The sequence below is a fragment of the Theropithecus gelada genome, chromosome 9, assembly GCF_003255815.1.
Source record: "Theropithecus gelada isolate Dixy chromosome 9, Tgel_1.0, whole genome shotgun sequence".
In the NCBI taxonomy this organism is placed as follows: Eukaryota; Metazoa; Chordata; class Mammalia; order Primates; family Cercopithecidae; genus Theropithecus; species Theropithecus gelada.
The window spans coordinates 115903646-115923642 of NC_037677.1; the positions used below are offsets into that span (position 1 = coordinate 115903646).

At 52.1% G+C, this 19997-nt stretch overlaps 1 protein-coding gene across 1 annotated transcript in view; it reads left to right on the forward strand.

Moving 5' to 3' along the window:
* The window catches only part of GRK5 (G protein-coupled receptor kinase 5), a 248779-nt gene that overhangs the window by 112245 nt on the left and 116537 nt on the right, over window positions 1-19997 (forward strand). Inside the window, exon 2 of the mRNA XM_025397143.1 lies at window positions 8641-8736. Coding sequence (XP_025252928.1) covers window positions 8641-8736 — 96 coding nt within the window. The remainder of the gene's footprint in view (window positions 1-8640; window positions 8737-19997) is intronic.

Sequence of the window (19997 nt, forward strand, 5' to 3'; positions counted from 1 at the left end):
TCTCTTGACTTACAGCAGTGGTTCTCAAAGTGAGAGTACACCAGAATCACCTGCAGAGCTCATTAAGTCACCCATGCTGGCCAGTGTCTGATTGCGTAGGTCCAGGGTGGGCCCAGGAAGCTGCATTTCTAACTGGCTCCCAGCGATGCTGATGCTGCTGGTCCAAGGACCACCGAGAACCACTGACTTAAGGGCAAGAAGGAAGCTCCTTCCAACAAATGCATAGAACCTTCCTTAGTTTCCCTCGTGGAACCTTTCTCTGATCAATCGCGCATTTGTCACCAGGGAGGAAAAGAACATTAGACTAAGAATCAGAACAGCTGAGCCCTGGTTCAGGTTATGATACGCACTGCCTGATTGAGGCAAGGTTCTTTCCTTTCTGGGACTCTGTTTCCGAATCTGTCAAACGGGTTCAGTACTAGGACCTACCTCACAGGGGTGGTGTGGGAATTGAACTAGGTGACATGTTACTGGTACAAATTCCCTGACTCTGGGAGTATAGCAAAGGCCACACAAGCCATCCAGGGTCAATTGTTTTGCAGAGGTCTGTTCCATCCCTCCCAAGGATGGTATGTGAAGCCTTTGGGCTTAAAGGAGCCCAGTAAGTTAGACCTTAGCCCGTCCAGATCACCACTATTGCTAGTTTTGCCAGTGTCCTTTGGAGGAAGGGGCTGGGCTGGCAGTTCCACTCCACAGTGCCAGGTAGTTACAGGGCTCTGGGGGCTGTAGGCCCCTCACTGCTTGGAACCCATCATCGCTGCACCCCAGCCACATCCCACTGGGCTGACACTGCCACAGGGACAATGCCTTCCTGGAGCTCAGGTGGTCCCACTGCCCTCCCCAGAAGCACCGCACCTCCTCCAGCCTCAGCTTCTCCCTTCCGTTCTCCATGCCAGCTCATTTCAGCCTCTGCCTTGAAAGCACAAACACCACTCTCAGAAACAGCAAAGGCAACAAGAGTAACAGCAAGTCAGTTTCTTCCCCCACCGAGACAGCCTCTTCTCCCATGGCAGTTTTTTGGGGGGAATGATACTTTTATTCTTCCCTGGGGATAGCCACAAGAGAAAGAAACGCATTAGTGTCTCAATAACTCACTGAGACGAGTGCTTGGCCCATGCTTGAGGATCAGTGGCTTTTTATTATTACTTTGCTTCTGCCTTCCATCGGGCACTCCATTCCCTGCTAGGACATGCCCTCCTCCTGTGGGGCCCCCACCCCTTTGTTAACCACTCTCCTTCCTCCTGCCTTACCTCCCCCTTAACACACTTCCCCAGCCTGGCAGGAGGGCACCTGCTGGAGGACATTGCTGGCAGCTGGCAGCCGAGGGAGCCCCCGGGGCTGGAGAAAGCAGGAGTGAGAGTGGGATTGGACAAGCAATGCCCTCCCTAGAATCTGTCCCCTCTAAAGGGCCAGTGGCAGCCATGAGTCAGGGAACACCCCACCTTGCTGTTGTCCGCCTTTCTCCAGGTTTTGTCTTGGACTCCTTCCTACGCAAGGCCACCTTGGTCCTCTGGTGCCTTCCCCAGAGTGGGAGCCCCCCCGATTGGCCCTGTGCCTCGGTCACTGCCATTTTCCCTTGCCTGGTGGGGTCACCCTTCTCCATGCAGCCTCCCCTACCTGCCTGGCTACAACCCAAGCTGTCTTGCTCATCTTTGCTCTCTGATGCATGGAATGAGCTGGATGAGGTCAGGAACCACGTCCTCTTCCCTGACTCGTTACTGGCAGCTGGAAGGTAAACCCTGAACAGCAGAGGATCCTTTGGGAAAGCAAATAAAGCCCGAGGCTCCTCGGGACGGGAAATAGCAGCGAGCCAGCGCCAGCAGAAGATCTTGCTCCTGCCTGGGTGTGTGGCTTATTCCCTGGCTCCATTAATTCCTCTCCCTGAGCCTCAGCTTTCTCATCTGTGAATAGGGTCAGTACCTCCTGAATGAGGGCCAAATGTACAGTGCCCAGAGGTCAGTGCTCAGCCCAGAGGGCTGGCAGGGAGGGAGGAGGGAGGTTGTCATTTCTTCCTGCAAGCACTCATGCCTTTACCCAGTCAGCCAAGTAACTTAATGGAAGCTTGTAATTAAGCAAGTGTTAGCTGCACCGCCCCCTTCCCAGGAGCAGGTCTGACCCGAGCTGGGAGAGGGCTGTGGTCCAGACAAGGGGCTCTGCCTCTTCAGGGCAGCACGAGAAGGGACACTAGAGCTGGAGCTTGAAGAACAAGCCTTCTTGGCAGAGAAAGCCACACCTGCAGGGTCAGAGTGGGGGGGAAACGATGATGCATATAGGGTTTGGAGGGGCTGCCAGGTGGCCGGACCTAAAGCATGACTCAGCAGATACAGTTTGGGCATCTACAGTGGACCAAGGAGAAGGTGACAGAGAACCAAGAAACCCAGGTCCCTGACACTACGGGTCTGCTATCAGCGCAGGGGAGACTGATGACGGGCAAGGAAACAAATAAGTGGGAAGATTTCAGGTGGTGATGAGAGTTGTAAGCTGGGGCTGGGAGTCCAGCAGTCACTCTGCACGTAGAGGTTGAATGAGTCCATGAAAGTGGCATGCATTGAGAGAACGGATAAACGGATCTGTAAGCTGATGTGCGTGTTCAACAGAGAGAGACAGACAGACTGACCGACCAGTGCTTCCCACACACTTCCATGGCACGTGGAGACTGGGCCTGCTTCACAACCAAGGTCAGAGAAGACCTCCAGGAAGGCAAAATTCAGGCTAAGACTGGAAATGTGGGTGAGAAACGTTCAGAAAGGTAGGAAGAAGGTGCTCCTGGCAGAGGGAACAGTGAGTGTAAAGGCCCTGAGAGCAGAGGCAGGGAGGGAAATAAAGCTTAGGAAGACGATTACCGAGGCCCTGAACCGGGCCAAGGAGAACGGGCTGAGCCTGTGGGTGGTCAGGCCTGGGAACTAGTCATTCCTGCTGCTGGGACCTGAGCACAGGGGAGGTGGGAGGTGATTGCTCCAGCTCCTTGTAAGCCTAACACCCCTCTCCAGCAGGGAGGTGGGCCTAGGGCAGCTGGGGCCAAAGGACCAGGACACAGGAGGAATTTTTGCAGTGGCGTGACTGGGCCCTGCCCCCTCTCGGGATACAGAGAAGCAATCAAGTCCTATGAAATAATAAACAGTGCCAATACTTCAGTTATCAAATATGCAGCTTCATAACGCTGCAGTAGCTTGAGAGCCAAACATTTGTCTAGACTTGGTGCCCTCTCTGAGGCAGGTTTTGTTTGTTAAGAAGTGAAACCTTCTCCCAGCCCATCTGAGTTATGGAAGGTTGGATTTATTTCATGGGACTTTTAGAGGAACTGGAAGCCAGATGTGAGGTGAGAGGCCATTCTGGGTGCCTGCTGTTATTTAGGGGGATCCCCTGCTGAGAACATCCTTGTATTAACTCCTGTTGCTGCTATAACAAATTGCTACAAACTAAGTGGGTTAAAACATCGCACATTTAGTATCTTATCGTTCCGTATCTTACCGTTCCGGAGATTGGAAGTCAGACACAGTCTCAGTGAGTTAGGGCATCAGCAGGGCTGTGTTCCCTCTGGGGGCTCTGGGAAGAATCCTTCCTGGCCTGCATGCCTTGGCTCGCGGCCCCTTCCCGTCTTCCAAGCCAGCAATGGCTGGTGAGTCTTTGTCACATTGCATCACTCTGACAATGGCTGCTCTTCCTTCCTCTTCCACATTTTAGGACCCTTTTGGTGACAGTGGGCCCACCTGGATAATCCAGGATAATGTCCCTATTATTATCCATAATTTCATCCACAAACTTAATGCTCATTTGCCATGGAACCTAATGTACTCACAGGTTCTAGGGATTAGGGCATCCCTGAGGGTGTTATCCTGCCCACCATAGTCTCCCTGCCGTATTCTGGAAGCTGAGGAAATAGGATTGAGGAGGAAAGTGAGCCCAGGCAGTAGCTGGAGAGTCTGCACCCTTGGCTTGGAGCTGCCTCCAAGTGGCTCACCTTTCCCACTGCCTCTACCCCCACCACAGCTGCCCCATCACTAACAGATCTCCTCCAACCCCTGTTCTTTTCCTAAATGTTGGTCAAAATGGTCATTAAGTAAAGCAGCATTTTTCCACATCCCTACCCTTGACTTACTTTTTCTTTTGAAAGTACCCAGGCTAGAGTGCCGTGGCATGATCATAGCTCACTGTAGCCTCGAACTTCTGGGTCCAAGCAATCCTGTGCACCACCATGCCCAGCTACTTATTTTGTTATTTTTAGTAGAGACGGAGTCTTGCTATGTTGCCTAGGCCGGTCTGAACTCCTGGGCTCAAACAAATCCTCCCATCTTGGCTTCCCAAAGTGCTGGGATTATAGGCATGAGCTACCACACCTGGCCCCAACCCTTGACATTTTAGAGCCAACCATTCTTTGTTCCAGGGGGCTGTCCTGTGCACAGCACAATGTTTAACCACGTCCTTGGCCTGTACCCACTAGCTGCCAGTAGCACCTCTCCACCCAGTGGTGACAATTAAAAATGTCTCCAGACATTGACAGATGTTCCCTGGGAGGCCATCGCTGGGGTTGGGAACCACTGAAGTAATGCCTTTGATGTCTGTCTTCCCTGCTAGCAACACTGCGTCTGGCACCTGCAGAGCGCTCGCCGCTTAATCGGTGCTCAACACATATTGGTTGAACGAATCAGTGAACCTATGTTAACTTTCTTAATGAATAAATCTATAAGTGTGCGTGTATAAAATAGACTCCTGGTTTCCATAGACTGGCTGCCTGAGAATCACTCGGGGATCCTTGTAAGAAGTCCCATTCCTGGGGTCCAGTCACAGAGGATTGGGGTGCAGCCTAGCAATCTGTATTGTCAAGAGTGCTTCATCAGTTCCCCCAAAAACTTAAACATATATACCATATAATCCAGCAATTTCCCTCCTGAGTATATACCCAAAAGAATGGAAAGCAGGGACTCGAACAGATACTTGTATGCAAATATCCATAGCAGTGTTATTCGTAATAGCTAAAAGGTAGAAACAGCCCACATGTCTATCCCCAAATGAACGATAAACAAAAGGTTGTATATCCGTACAACAGAATATTATGCAACCTTCAAAACGAGTGAAGTTCTGACACGTGCTGCAACATGGGCGAAGCTTGAGGACATTACGCTAAGTGAAAGAACAGACACAAAAGAACATGAATTGTAGGATTCCCTTATGCGAAGTATCTAGAGTAGTCACAATCATAGACATGGAGCATAGAAGGGAGGTTGCCAGGGGCTGGGAGGAAGGAGGGAACGGGAGTTAATGTTTAATGGGTTCAGAGTTTCAGTTTGGGATGATGAAAAAGTCCTGGAGACGGAAGGTGGTGATGGTTCCACAGCAATGGGAACGTCCTTAATGCCGCTGACTCATTCACCTAAATAATGGTTAAACTGGTACATTTTATGTTATGCATATTTTGCCGCATGCAAAAAATGGTGCTTCATGCCTGCAGGTCTGAGAATCAGTAGTGTGTGAGGGGAATGAGGAGCAGGGGATAGACCTGTCGAGTTCTAATGACCCTCCCAGGCCTCACAGCTGCTGGGGTGGGAATGTCTGACTCTGCTCAGCTAGGGTTTAGGCTGATTTCTTGAGAGGGTGGCCCTTCTCTGGGCGTGCATAGAACCTCTAGGCTGCCTGAATGAGAGCTGCGGCTGGATGAAGATTGACTCGTCTGGAGGCCACCTGTGCCGTCCCCCGGGCAGCTGCTGCCCAGCTCCGGCTGCTTCTTGCCATGTCAGGTGCCTGGCTGTGCGAGAGACGTCCAAGATCTGGATTTCGATGTGAAATCTCCTCATTTTTATTTATTGCAATATTTTGGGGGGAACAGGTGGTGTTTGGTTGCATGGAATGTTCTTTAGTGGTGATTTCTGAGATTTTGGTGCACCCGTCACCTGAACTGTGTACACTGTAGCTAGTGTGTAGTCTTTTATCCCTCACCTCCCTCCCACCCTTCCCCCAAGTCCCCAGCGTCCATTATATCATTCTTAGGCCTTTGTGTCCTCATCTGGGAATCTCCTAATTTTTCAGTGTTGGCAACCGGTTCAGTGAACAAGCAAGCAGACAAACAAGCCACCTAAGGGACACACTGGCGACCTGCGGGCCTCTGGTCCAGCCTGCCGCTTTTCTGGGAGCTCACAGGCTGCGGCCCCAACTAGATCCTTGCTTCTGCTCCCGTTATGGCTGCCGCATCACTCCTGAAGTCTGACACCAGCTTTCTCTTTGATCCTCTGAGAATTTCTCTTGTGTTCAGGGCACCCAAAATGGTGGTTTACAGACAGAACAGCAAGAGCAAGAGCCCAGGGTCTGGATTCTGCTCAGGCTGGGATCTTGGCTCTGCCATTTATGAGCCACGGGGCCATGAGTGACTTGCTTCCTTTCCCCCATGCTTCAATTTCCTCATCTGTCAACTGGGTATGTAATAGTTCCAGCCGGCCGGATGCAGTGGCTCATGCCTATAATCCCAGCACTTTGGAGGGCCAAGGCGGGCGGATCACTTGAGGTCAGGAGTTTGAGACCAACCTGGCCAGCATGGTAAAACCCTGTCTCTACTGAAAATATGAAAAATTAGCTGGGCGTGGTGGTGCATATCTGTATTCCCAGCTACTTGGGAGACTGAGGCAGGAGAATCGCATGAACCCGGGAGGCAGAGGTTGCAGTGAATTGAGATTGCACCACTGCACTCCATCCTGGGTGACAGACTGAGACTCTGTCTCAAAAAAAAGAAAAAAAAAAGTTCCTGCCTTGTAGAGTAAGGGTGAAGCCTGCAGGTGAGAGGCTTGGCCCCGGGCAGGGCCAGTACAGGGCTGAGCAGTATGCACGTGTATGTTTATGTGTGCATGAAATGTGTGGGCACTTATGTGTGTGGCCCCCATTGGCGGAAAGAGTGAGTGTGTTGTGGGTCGAGCCACCAGCAGGCCCAGTGATTTCTTCCTCAAAGAGTTATTCTGAGGATTAAACAAGGTCATGTACAGATGGAGCCTCACCACGGCAGGTGCCCAATATACATTCCTTCTGTCCCCCAGAGTGTGAGACCTTGGCCGTCTGTGGAGATTTGAGAGGAGGACGCTGGGGCTGGTTGGAGAGGAGGGAGTTGGGTTGAAGATGCGATAAGAGGAGAGGAGAGAGATGGACTCCTCCCCATCAGCACCCTCTCCTGCTTCCTGGCCACCAGGAGCGGCGTTCTGGTCCCGTTCTCAGAGGCAGGTGCACTGGCTAATCAGGGCCATGACCTTAGCTTTCCAGGATAGCTTGGATGACAGTTAAGAAGCCCCAGTTCTGTGCCCACTTTTAAACACACGCTACCTTGTTATCCCTCCTTTCAGCTTTGGGAGGAAGGCCTTACTGTCTCCAGTTCACGGACAAGGACTCAGAGACGGTGGGTTCTTGTCCAGGCTTGCCTGGGCAGCAGGGGATGGCCACAGGGCCAGAGCAAGGTGGAGGACGGGTTGGGCTGGCCCGGGGAGGGCTGGAGCTGAGTGCCACTGGGCTCCCCTGGGTTTGTTGGTGTGCAGACGGGGCCTTGTCCTGCCCAGCCGACTCCTGGGAGGGTGAGAGAATGGAGGGGCTGCGTACCCACCCGGAACAAGCAGATGAGCTACATAAAATCCTGATAACCAAGGGGCACAAAGGTCTCCATGACCTGTGGTGAGTCACGGACAGATGGTGGCTAAGGGCCACTGTAAGGGTGGAGGGTGGGTGACAGCACCTCGGTCCCTGGGAGCCTTCCAGCCACATGGCACAGCAGTGCCTCCAGGTCCAAGGCCCAGACGCTGGTGGGCTCAGGGACACTCAGGCCCAGAGCTGCACCCCATCGCTGTTTGCACCTGTGCGTCCTGACACCTGTCCACCATCCGTTGGACCAGGAGTGCGAGGATGATGGGAACACCTGTGTGTGCCTCATGTGGTTCTGCACGTTACACATGTCTGTGCATTATATGTGTTCATTACTAGTGCACATTCATTGTGTGTGTGCATTACATGCTTGTGTGTGCATGTTCATCACGTCCATGTGCTCAGTATTCGTATACACTGGGGAGGACGTGAGGCAGGGCCCCTCAGGAGTCCCTCCTTCCTTCTAGCCTCAGAGACTTTGGGGTTTGTGAGGAGGGAGAAGAAGGGGGTACTTGACAAATGGAAACTGAAGTCCTTTTCCCCCAACATCTGGCCTGCAGCTGGGGAAGGAGATTCTCCACAGAAAGCGAGAGGACAAAATGAGGGCCATGAGGAGCCATGGGCACCTGCCTGTGCCTCCGCCCCACGGGGATGTCCCAAGCTAAAGGGGACGTTCAGACATGGCAGACTTGGCCCCTGCTGTGGGAAGGCTGTGGTCTGGTGTGGGGGAACAGCAGTGGGGGGTGCCTGGTGTGGGTGGAGTGCAGGGGAGCCCTGGGCCTCAGTGCTGGGGGATTGGAGTCGGGCAGGACTGTATGGGAGACTGAGGCTCAGAGCCCACCTGGGAGGAAGAGTGTGTGTGTTGGGGAGTGTGGTGTGTGTGTATGTGTATGTCTTGGGCTGGGGGTGTGTCACTGGCTTGACCTACAGCCGTCCCTGTCTTTCAGCCCAGGAGGCTGGTGGGCAGGCTCACTGCAGGGGCCCCGCAGGCTCTGGAGCCTCAGTCCGGAATCTTTTTCCCCATCTCTACAGGGGGCGGAGGAAAGCGCAAAGGGAAAAGCAAGAAGTGGAAGGAAATCCTGAAGTTCCCTCACATTAGCCAGTGTGAAGACCTCCGAAGGACCATAGGTAAGCTGTCCTGCCTGGGAGCCGTGGGGGGAGCAAGGAGCAGGTGAACCGTCAAGCCATCTGTGCATTGAGGCAAATGGGTGAGCTGCCAGGCTGTCTGTGCAGGGAGGCAAATGCCAATCAGTGGGCACAGAATCGTGCTTCCAGGTAGGGGCTCCAGGCTGACCTCTTTGCTAATCGACATAAACAGCCAACCAGTATTCACTGAATATATGGCATGTGCCGGGCAGAGTGACCTCCTCCGTTACGCTTTGAGGCAGGTGCTATTATTTAATATTTCACTTCACCTTTCAGATGGGGAAACTGAGGCACAGAGTGGTTCTGTGACTGGCCCAAAGTCACACAGCTGGTGGGAGGGCAGTGGAGGTGGGCCAGGCCCAACACAGAGCCCCGTCTTGTAACTTCTCCTCTTTCTTCCTGGAGCCTGTGGGTCCTGCCCTCAGGAGGCAGCCCAGGCTGTGGGAGCTGAGAGCGGGGTGAGGTGGGGCTCTCCTTTCCACCTGCTGGGGATGCCAGTGCTCCTGAGGAGCCACTGGGCTCGGTGGCACAGCTTAGGCCCCTGTATCCAGCACACACACACCAGGCACCTCTAAGAGCAGCCAACCAAGTGGGTCTGTGCCTGGTCCCATGCAGGACACAGCTGTGGTGAGGAGGCCTGGGTGCCTGGGCGAGAGCGCCCAGGGGGCAGGCATGTTGTGAGGCCCTACTCCAGAGTGTTTGGGGCCCCGGCCCTTCTGCCCTCTGTGCCCTGAGTGGGTCCTTCCCTGTCACCGCGTGAGGGCTCCCCATCCGCTTATTATTGTCAGAGGTCATGGACATACTGAACACGTTTAAGAAGACTCAAGTCCACTGGAGGCTGGGCATGGGGTCGCGCCGCCTGGAACTCCATAGGCCCACCTTTTCTGGTGACTTCTGCCCAGGGCCTGGGGTGAGCTGCCCCGTGCCTGCCCTGGAATTCGAGGCCACGTGTAGCCATTTATTCAGCTTTTCTAAATGGCCTCTTCATGGCCTGGCCCCACCAGTTTCCAGGGCCAGGGGGACTTACCTGCCACCCCCAGGCTTGCTCCGTCCCGGCCCCGGGCCACTCAGTCCACACTCCACGTTGATAGGTGATAGGAAGCCATCTGTGCCCCGCCCCACAAAGGCAGACATGAGCAGGTGAAGCAAGGCGGGATCCTGAAGGGTCAGGAAACATCCTCAAGACCCACCCTCCATCCCTAAAACCCCAGGCACATCAGAAACCCCACGGTGTTCTCCAGCCGAGAGTGGGGCTGGCCTGAGGGATCGGGCACTCTGGGTCCAGGCAGACATGGGTTCAGATCATGGCAAGTTAATTTACCCTGCTGAGCCTGTTTCCTCAGCTGTAACACTGACTGTGAACCCAGTCGCTGGGTGGTGGAGTGGGTCAGATGAGACCGTGTGTGTAAAGGGCTTAGCTGGTGCCCTCCTCAGGAGACCAGGGGCCCACGCTCCTCTGCACGCTGGTGTGCTTTCTGGAGTTCCCACAGACACCACGGTGCCCTGGATGTCATGTGCACCCTTGATGCTTTTCTGCTGGGGGCACTCGGGGTCAGGTGGAAGAGAAGAGGGGTTGTGTTCCTGGGGCTGGAGCTTACTGGGGAGGATTTGACCACTGAGACTTTATGGGGAGCCTTCAGAGAGGGGAGCCAGGGAGAACCCCTCGGGTGACTGGCCATTTCCTCCTGGGGGTCCATTTTGTTCTTCATGCTAATTTTGGCTCATAGAGAACAGGGCCTGGGGTGGGACTGGGGAGGAGACCTTAGTTGCCATGGTGGCATCTCACCCATGTGTGCCCAGCGAGTACCCCCTTTCTGGTGAGCCGAGCCTTCTCTGTCATGTTCATCCTGGGTGTGCTGGCTGCCCAGAAAGCCATTCCTGGGTGCTGGGCCCAGCTTCTCCCAACTGAGGGATGTCACCTCACAACCCATTCACGGTGGCCCCAGGGAACGTCTTGCACTCATCCTCAGGGCCACAGGGCTGCTTGGAGAGACCTTTCTGGGGTGTTGAGTTGGAGGTGAGAGCTTACAACAGGAGGAAAGCATCTCCAAGGGGAGCACTGTGAGAAGCGGGCACCTCTGCATAGCCACGCTCACCTGGCAGGGTGGTGCTTCCCGGCCCTGGCTAAACTGTCTGCAGGTGGTGATGCCAGGAGGGCTGTGGGGCACAGCCAGATATGAAGGCCAGTTCCTCAGAGAAGCCTCTTTTGACTTCAGAATTTAAATGAGCTCCAGGCCAGAGTCTCTCAGAGCACAGAAGGGTCCTCTTCTGCCAGAGCACCTTTCCTCAGTGTCTTGTTTGCCCCACAAGTGTGAAAGGCTCTCTGGGGAGGAACTGGATATTTGAAATTCACCACTGGGGAATAAGAGTGAAGCTCCGCCTCAAAAAACAAAAAACAAAAAAAACAAAAAACCTCCTTCCCCCTGCAGAAAAGCTTGTTCTCTCTAGCCAGAGACCCTGGAAAGGGGCAGCCAAGCCCAGCTGAGCTGGGAGCTGCTGGCACAGCTGGCTACTGTAGAGCTGCCACATTTCTGCTACAGTTCCTGCCAGCAATGCAGACACCTACTTTCTGCTTTTTTTTTTTCTGGAGATGGAGTCTTGCTCTGTCACTCAGGCTGGAGTGCAGTGGCGTGATCTTGGCTCACTGCAACTTCTGCCTCCTAGGTTCAAGCAATTCTCCTGCCTCAGCCTCCCTAGTAGCTGGGATTACAGGCACGTGCCACCACGCCCGGGTAATGTTTGTATTTTTGGTAGAGACGGGGTTTTGCCGTGTTGGTCAGGCTGGTCTCAAACTCCTGGCCTCAGGTGATCAGCCCGCCTTGGCCTCTCAGAGTGTTGGGATTACAGGTGTGAGCCACTGCGCCCCCTTTTCCTCCTTCATGTAACCTGTGTCTTAGCATGGGCTGCTGTAACAAATTCCCACAGACTAGGTGGCTTAAACAACAGACATTTATCTCTCTTTGTTCTGGAGGTGGGGAAGTCCAAGATGAAAATGCCGGCAGATCTGGTGTCCTACGAGGGCCCAGTTTTTCCTGTTTACAGTTGGCTGTCTTCTTGTATCCTTGCATGGTGGGGAGTGGGAGAGAGGGCGGGGGAGAGAGCGCTCTTGTCTCTTTTTATAAGAGCACTAATCCTATTCGTGATGGCTCCAGCCTCATGACCAAATCACCTCCCAAAGGCCTTACCTCCAAATAACATCATGCTGGGGGTTAGGTTCCAACATGTCTGTTTCAGGGAGGACACAGCCATTCAGTCCGTAGTCTAGGACTAGGTTCAGTGCAAACCTAGTCCTGGATTCAAACAGCTAGCGCACCCTGGCTTTCCGCTTCTCCCCTGAGATACAGCTTCTCATACTTTGAGATGAACTAGCCCTGCCAAGGCCTGGTGCCCCTCCCAGTGCCCTCCTTCCAAATTAAGACTCTCAGATCTAGGATGGGCGTGATGGCTCATGCCTGTAATCCCAGCACTTTGGGAGGCCGAAGCAGACGGATTACGTGAGGTCAGGAGTTAGAGACCAGCCTGGCCAACATTGGGAGACCCTGCCTCTACTAAATATCCAAAAAATAGCCGGCATGGTGACAGGTGCCTATAATCCCAGCTACTCAGGAGGCTGAGGCAGGAAAATTGCTTCAGCCTGGGAGGTGGAGGTGGCAGTGAGCTGAGATTGCACCACTACACTCCAGCCTGGGCGACAAGAGCAACACTCCATCTCAAAAAAAAAAGACTCTGAGATTTCCTCCCTCTAGGCCTCCTCCCCATGAGCTCCCAGGTGTTGTCCTGGGAGCACCTGAGTGTCCCTCAGCTTCTAGTCTGCCTGGTCCCACCTCGTTCACTTCCGCTGTGGGGGACCCGGGAGCACAGGATTGGGCTCTGAGCTTTTCTCTGTCCATGGACCACTCCCCCACCATGGGCCCCAGCCCCGTCTGTCCTTCTAGATCCATAAACTGGCCTCTTGGCAGGGCCCACTCCCCTGGGATGGTGTGAGGAACGTGCATGCTGGCGTGTGGAAATGGATTCTTCTGTTCTGCCGGAGGGTATTGAAAAGGCTCTGTGTGTGAGTGCCGTGGGAGAGAGGCCTGGGAAGGGCAGGAAGGCTGACGTGAGCCATGGGGCTGCAGCTCGTGGCCACGGGGCCAGGGTCTGGGCCTTCCCACTGTTTACAGTCCGTCGCTGAGGTGTTTGTCCAGTCTCTGCTGGGGTCCTGCTGGAAGGCTTTTTAAAATAAAATTCTCATTTCTTTCCTAGACCAATACACAAACCGAACAGCGGCCAATACCGCATTTATTTTTCTTGTGGACACATGAGCTCACTTTCTGAAGTTCTTTGGGAGGATGTCCTGGGGCAGGCTTTTTGCCAAGGTGACAGGGCCCCTTTGGGGTGTGAGGTGGTGCCATGAGAAGGCTCCTGATCAGAGCTGAGGACAGAACCCATGAGGACCCCAGATGCTGCCATCTCTGGATGGCCCCAAACAGTGGTCTGTTAAAGCCCTGGCTTTCTGCCTTCAGCCCTGCCCTGGATGGCCACAGACCATCTCCACCTAGCAGCCAGCGTGATTTTTGAAAAATGAAAACTGCACCCTGTGAAATCATTCTTCTGTTGAAACCACCTGAACAGCTCTCCATCCCACTCAGTAAAACCCAAACTCCTCACTGTGGCTTGTAAGCACTTTGCCCTAAGGTGAAGCCTGTAGACCCCTTATCAGAAGAATGCTTTTATATATAAAATAGAATACATAGGGTTACAGAGGAAACTGATCCTTTTTAAGTATGCTTACCACATACTTCTAAAATGTATGATACAGAAATAGATGTGCTTCTTTGTTAACACTTTAAATTATAAGGTCTAACTGTGGGTCTAATAGCTATTGTAATTTTGATTTATTTATTTATTTATTTCTATTTATTTATTTTGCCACAGGGTTTGACTCTGTCGCTCAGGCTGGAGTGCAGTGGCGTGATCTTGACTCAGTGCAACCTCTGCTTCCTGGGCTCAAACTATCCTCCCACCTCAGCCTCCTGAGTAGCTGGGACTACAAATGTGCACTACCACACCCAGCTAATTTTTGTATTTTTTGTAGATATGCACTACCACACCCAGCTAATTTTTGTATTTGTTGTAGTTATGGGATTTTGCCATGTTGCCCAGGCTGGTCTCAAACTCCTGAGCTCAAGTGATCCTCCCTCCTCGGCCTTGCGAAGTGCTGGGATTATAGGCGTGAGCTACTGCACCTGGCCAGCTATTGTAATTTTGAACTTGTCATGAACCTGAGTGAGCTTTCAGATATCCGCAACAATTGATAGGAATGGATCTTTGATTTCTGTCAGTGACAAGTCCTGGGCACTGCTGACATTATTGTAGTTGTTGTCTACATTCATAATTGAAGGAAGTGCAAAGTTTCAGTTAGAGGTTGGTGAAAAGAAAGATGACATTTCTCTCCACCCCAGTCCATGGACTCCCTAAATCCTATCCGTGGTCCTTTTGGCAGTGCCCTCCCTGTGCTGCCCTACATGAGCTGGCCCTCACCTTCATCTTGGATCCCTCCCTCCTCCTCCATTCACAAGCTGTTCTCCCTTTTGTCCTTTGAATACCACACTCTTGTCTCCAGCCCGGAGCCTTTGCACCTGCCGTTCTCTCTACCTGGAATGTTCTTCCTCACACTTTTTCTTCCAGGGGACTTTAAGGTCTCAGTCCAAATATCATCTCCATAGAGAAGCCTTCTAAAAAGAAACCATACCCTCCCTCTAATTGCATCCTTTCCCATAGTGCTGTTTATTTAATGTTCTTACCCATAACTCCGTCTGAAGTCATCTTTTCGTTTACTTGTGTATTTTCTGTCTCCCACACTGGACTAGATGTTCTATGTTAATAGCAACTGTGTCTTGCCTGGTTCACTATGAGAACAGTGTCTGGCACATAATAGGGGTTCATTAATACTGGGTGAATGAAGGAATGAATGAGGTGAAATATTTGGAGTTAGAGCTCTTTGAATGGCGTAAACCTGGGAGGCGGAGCTTGCAGTGAGCTGAGATCCAGCCACTGCACTCCAGCCTGGGCAACAGAGTGAGACTCTGTCTCAAAAAAAAAAAAAAAGAAAAGAAAAGAAATTAGAGCTCTTTTAAAAAAATTGGTGACATGTGTTTGCTGTACCCAAATTTAACCTTAGCCAGTAGCCTACACTTAAAGTAATTAAAGTCTGGCCCTAGGAGGCACTGTAGGAAGCATCTGCTGTAACCCCCCGGCCATCCTCACCATCCGGATGAGGCAGCTCGGCGCAATACGTGACTCAACCACAGTCTCACAGCCACTGAGTGGGAGGGGAAGCTGGTGGCTCCTGGGCCAGGTTGGTTTCCTCTGAAGCTGTAGTCAGAGTCATGATCACGGTGATGTCAGATTTTCACAGAATCCTTAGCTCAGGGGACTGGAGGACATCTTGTCCACCACCCATTGGTGGTGGAGTAAACAGGCTTGAAGGGGAGAGTGACCCTCCCAGGACAGCCGGGTCCCTGGTCTGGAGTGACACCTTGGAACTCCCCGTAAGCATATTGCTGCATAAACATGTGGGCAGGGCCCCAGCCAGTACTCAAAGCAGGGCGACTTCTTAGGCGCTCAAAGGGGTGGACATTTCTATCTCTATTGTATCTCCTAAGTGTGTGTGGTGAGCTCCCCTGCTTATTCAATGCATATTTAGTGAGCCCTGAAGACGTGCTGTCCACGGGGGAGCTGAGCCGATCGCTACTCTCCTGGAGCTCATTCACCAGTGAGCGTGGGAGACCGACTGAAATTAAGATGAGGTGACAAATGAAGAAAGTTCCATAAGGGTCTGGAGCAGTTTGCTGAGCTGCGGAACCATGGCAAAGGTCTGCGCCCACTTCCCTGGAGGAAGTGGCGTCCCTCCTGGCCTCCTAAGGGATCTCTCTGACAGCTCCCTGAGGGCCTGGACCACGATCTCTCCATCTGGGCGTCTCCATTGCTGTAGCAGCATGAGTGGGTGGATGGATGTTGCCTTCTCTTCAACCTAGAAGCCAGGACTGTGAGTGGCAGCCATGAGCATTGAACAGATTCCTAGGCCAGGTGCAGTGGCGCAGGCCTGGAACCCCAGTGCTTTGAGGGGCGGAGGCAGGAGGATTGCTCAAACCCAGGAGTCTAAGGCCACAGTGAGCTCTGAATGTGCTGCTGCACCACTTCAGCCTGGGTGACAGAGCGAGACCCTCTAAAAGAAAAAAATAGAGAAGAGAGAGATTCCTTGCCACATATCTCTGCTTCCAGTGTGAGCCCCAGGTATGAACTAACAGATTTTCAACAGAACTGGCAGAGGGCAGACAGACCGGGAGAGGAGGAAGGGGTTCTCTAACGTCTGCTCGCTGAAACATCAAATAGTGACTTTATTAGTTAATGGGATAATTGTTCATGGGAGATCATTAGAGAGCCTAAATCAAAGAAGTTCTTAGGATGTCCGAAACTTGGAAGGCTGGAACGTCATCACAAAGATAAAAGATTGTTGAGGTCTGCAAATATTTCTCAGTGACGCAGAAAGGTCTGTTGGGCAAAAGTGTGGCATTTTTATTTATTTAGCTCAGGCTCATTGCGTACTTTATTCTTTCATTAAAAAAAGTCTGAGGGGGCTTGAGTGAAAGAGTTGATTATTCCACTATTTGGCAATATTTCTGTAGGAACTGTCCAAAAGCTATATAATAAATCAAGGCCCCCTCCCCACCCCGCAACAGGACTGATGTTTATGAGGAGGCTGTTCACAGAAAGTAGCTGCTGCGTCTGGCATGCCACAGCGGTGCCCCGAACCCTCGCAGACAGACAGGGGAGATTGAGTTGCCTTGTGGGAGAGCCTCTTGCCAAAGCCTTAACTGTTTCCAGGAGCAGAAGCCCCAGGCTGTGGGGGATTCCTAGAGGAAAATGTAGAATCTTTTAACATGGGGGGAAAAAAAACCATCTTCATAGTGTGAAGATTTCCTTGAAGTAGCCTAGTTCTTGGTTATTCACCCAACATTGCCTGTCTGCCTTGCCCTGCCTGCCTTGCCTCTCTCCCGCTCTCTGTCTCTCTCTCTTTCTTTCTTTCTTTCCTCCTCTCTTTCTTTATCTTTCTCTGATGTATATTTTTTGAGACAGAATCCCACTATGTTGACCAGACAGGGCTCAAGCAGTGTTCCTATCTCAATCTTTTGAGTAGCTGAGACTGCAGGTGTGAGCCACTGTGCCCAACTGCCTTGTTCTTTTTTTTTTTTTTTGAGACAGAGTGTCACCCTGTCACCCAGGCTGGAGTGCAGTGGCGCAATCTCAGCTCACTGCAACCTCCGCCTCCAGGGTTCAAGAAATTCTCCTGCCTCAGTCTCCTGAGTATCTGGGACTACAGGCGCCCACCACCATGCCTAGCTAATTTTGCATTTTTGATAGAGACAGGGTTACGCCATGTTGGCCAGGCTGGTCTTGAACTCCTGACCTCATGTGATCCACCTGCCTTGGCCTCCCAAAGTGCTGGGATTACAGGTGTGAGCCACCATGTCAAGCCTGCCCATGTTCTTTAAACCAGACACTGGCTGATGGATACTTGTTAAGCTCCTCCTCTGTGCTAGGCATTGCTGCAGTCGCCAGAGCTGTGTCACAGGCCACCCTTGTCCAGCAGCGAGGGCTCATGGAAGGATCTCCGTCACTGTCATCAAGATCAAGTGGTGGTGCTGCTGCTTCCAGCCCTGTGACTTTGAGCAAATAGCTTACTTTCTCTGGTTTGCAGTTTCTTTGTGTATAAACTGGAGACGCTAACACCAACCTGGTAGAGCCTCTGGGAGGGCCAGCAGAGTGTCGCACACAGGCCATCGTTGTCATCAGCATCATCATTGTCATCGTCATCCTCACGGCGGTAGTGGTTTGAGGGCAGAGGCTGAGGACCCTTTGAGAGGGTTTTGGAGTTTCCCAGAGAAGCTGAATCGGCTACACATGATGAATGAGGCCAGCTGCTTTTGTGCTGAGGCCAGTGGGTTCAGTGTCCCAAAGACTGCTGCCTTGGAGTCATCAGAATCCTCCTCTTCCTGGAGCACTGCCTGAGCTTCCTCTTCTTGGAAGCCTGCCCTGATTCCTGCAGTCCTCAGCCTTCCTTCCTCCCCGTGGCTCCACAGTTTGCCCAGGGAAGCTGGAAGCATCCCACTCTGCCCAGGCCCCTGCTCTGCCTGGCGTGTTTCCTTGAAAGGACATGTGTTATCTAGAAGCCTGCAGCCCCGAGTCCTAACAATGGTTATCCCCAGGGAAGGCGTGAAAGTCAGAGGGGACATTGGCTTTATCTGTAAGGTCGTTTTTTTCTGTCTTCCCACAAATAGTACTCAGTAACAAACCAACTGCATTTTAGTTGGGCAGTGCTCCCACCCACCCTCCAGATCCCTTCCAGCTAAAACCCTTCCCCCTTCCCTCCATGTGTTTCTCACTTCCCCAAGTTTTGTTTGTTGGATTGTTCCACTGCCCCTCCTCCTCACCCTACCACCCTTGGATCGTAATGTAAAATTATTTTACCATGTCAATAAATTATTAAAAATACAGGTACTTTGACCTCTTTCTAAAAAAAAAAAAAAAAAAAAAAAGAACGAATTGGCATGTTCTTTGTCTAATTAAAAATCAAATGAATAAAGACTAGATACCCTGCCTGATTCCATGATGGGCAGAGGGAATGGTGACACTGTTTCCCCCTTTCCTTGTTAGCTTTGTGCCTCATGATGGGCCTGGGGTCCCTGAGAGGATGATCAGAGTCTCACACATCTTGGTGACCCAGTCCCCTTCAGGCCTGCCTGGCTGGCACGTGAGCTCTTTATTTCATCGTCAGGGAGACCAAGTCTCTCTGCAGACGTCATCGCTGTCCTTGGGGTGATAAGGGCGCGTCATGTCTGTCGTTCTGCCACCTAGCTGTGCTCTGATAAGGTACAGCATCTGCTTGTCCTTGGAGGGCGAAATAAATTTAGATGTGTCGGGTTTGGAACATCAGGTGACCTGTCCGTAGCTGGAGCTCTCAGGAGGGGAGGGGGGCCCCGCTATCTTTGGGGTGTTAGTCTCACCTCCCCACTATGGCCGGAAGCTCCTTGAAGGAGAAGGCAGGAGCTCAGGTGCATGTGAGATACTCAGGGATGCTATCAGTGGGTTTCTTGTTTGGACAGTCTTAGAATGGAGTAGGGGCAGGGATTTTACAGATCACCTGGAGTTGTGGTTTTCAGAGACTGCTCTGCAGGGAGAGTGTGTGATCCAGACCAGGCTTTTGCCCAGTCGGGCTTTATTTTACCTTTTATATTGGGGCTTCCATATCAGATTTCATTCTAGGGCTAAATTTGAGTTTGAAACCCACTGTTCTAGGCCAGATCTCCCATTTTCCAGGTAAGTGAACTGAATCCCAGAGAAACAAGTAACTTGCCAAGGTCTGCCCATGATTTGACTCCAAGGCAGGCTCTCTCCCCTACCGCGTTAGTTTTTCCTGAGGAACATCAGGCGACCTGTCCGCAGCTGGAGCTCTCAGGAGGGCTGAGAGTCCTCCTGGTGGCTTAAGCAGCAGCAGTTTATTGTCTCACAGTTCTGGAGGCTGGAAGTCCAAGATCAGGGTGTCAGCAGGTTTGGTTTGTTCTGAAGGCTGGGAGGGAGAAGCTGTTCCAGGCCTCTCCTGTGGCTTCTGGGGGTTTGCTGTCATTCTTTGGTGTTCCGTGGCTGTAGACTCATCAGCCCTATCCCTGTCTTCATCTTCACTCGGTCTTCTACCTGTGTGAATGTCTGTCTCTAAGTTTCCCTGTACCTCCTCTTTTTTTCTTTTTTTTGAGACGGAGTTTTGCTCTTGTTGCCCAGGCTGGAGTGTGGTGGCACGATCTCAGCTAACTGCAACCTCCACCTCCTGGGTTCAAGCAATTCTCCTGCCTCGGCCTCCCGAGTAGCTGGGATTAAAGGCACCCGCCACCACGCCCAGCTAATGTTTTTAATATTTTTAGTAGAGACAGGGTTTCACCAGGTTGCCAGGCTGGTTTTGAACTCCTGACCTCAGGCGATCCACCCACCTTGGCCTCCCATAGTGTTGGGATTACAGGCATGAGCCACCACACCCAGCCAAGTTTCCCCTTTTTCTTGAGGACACCAGTCATATTGGATTGGGGCCCACCCTAATGACCTCATTTTAACTCGATTATCTCTGTAGCGACCCTCTTTCCAAATAAGGTCACGTTCTGAGGTAATGGGGATTAGGACTTCATTGTATCTTCTTTAGGGGATCCAGT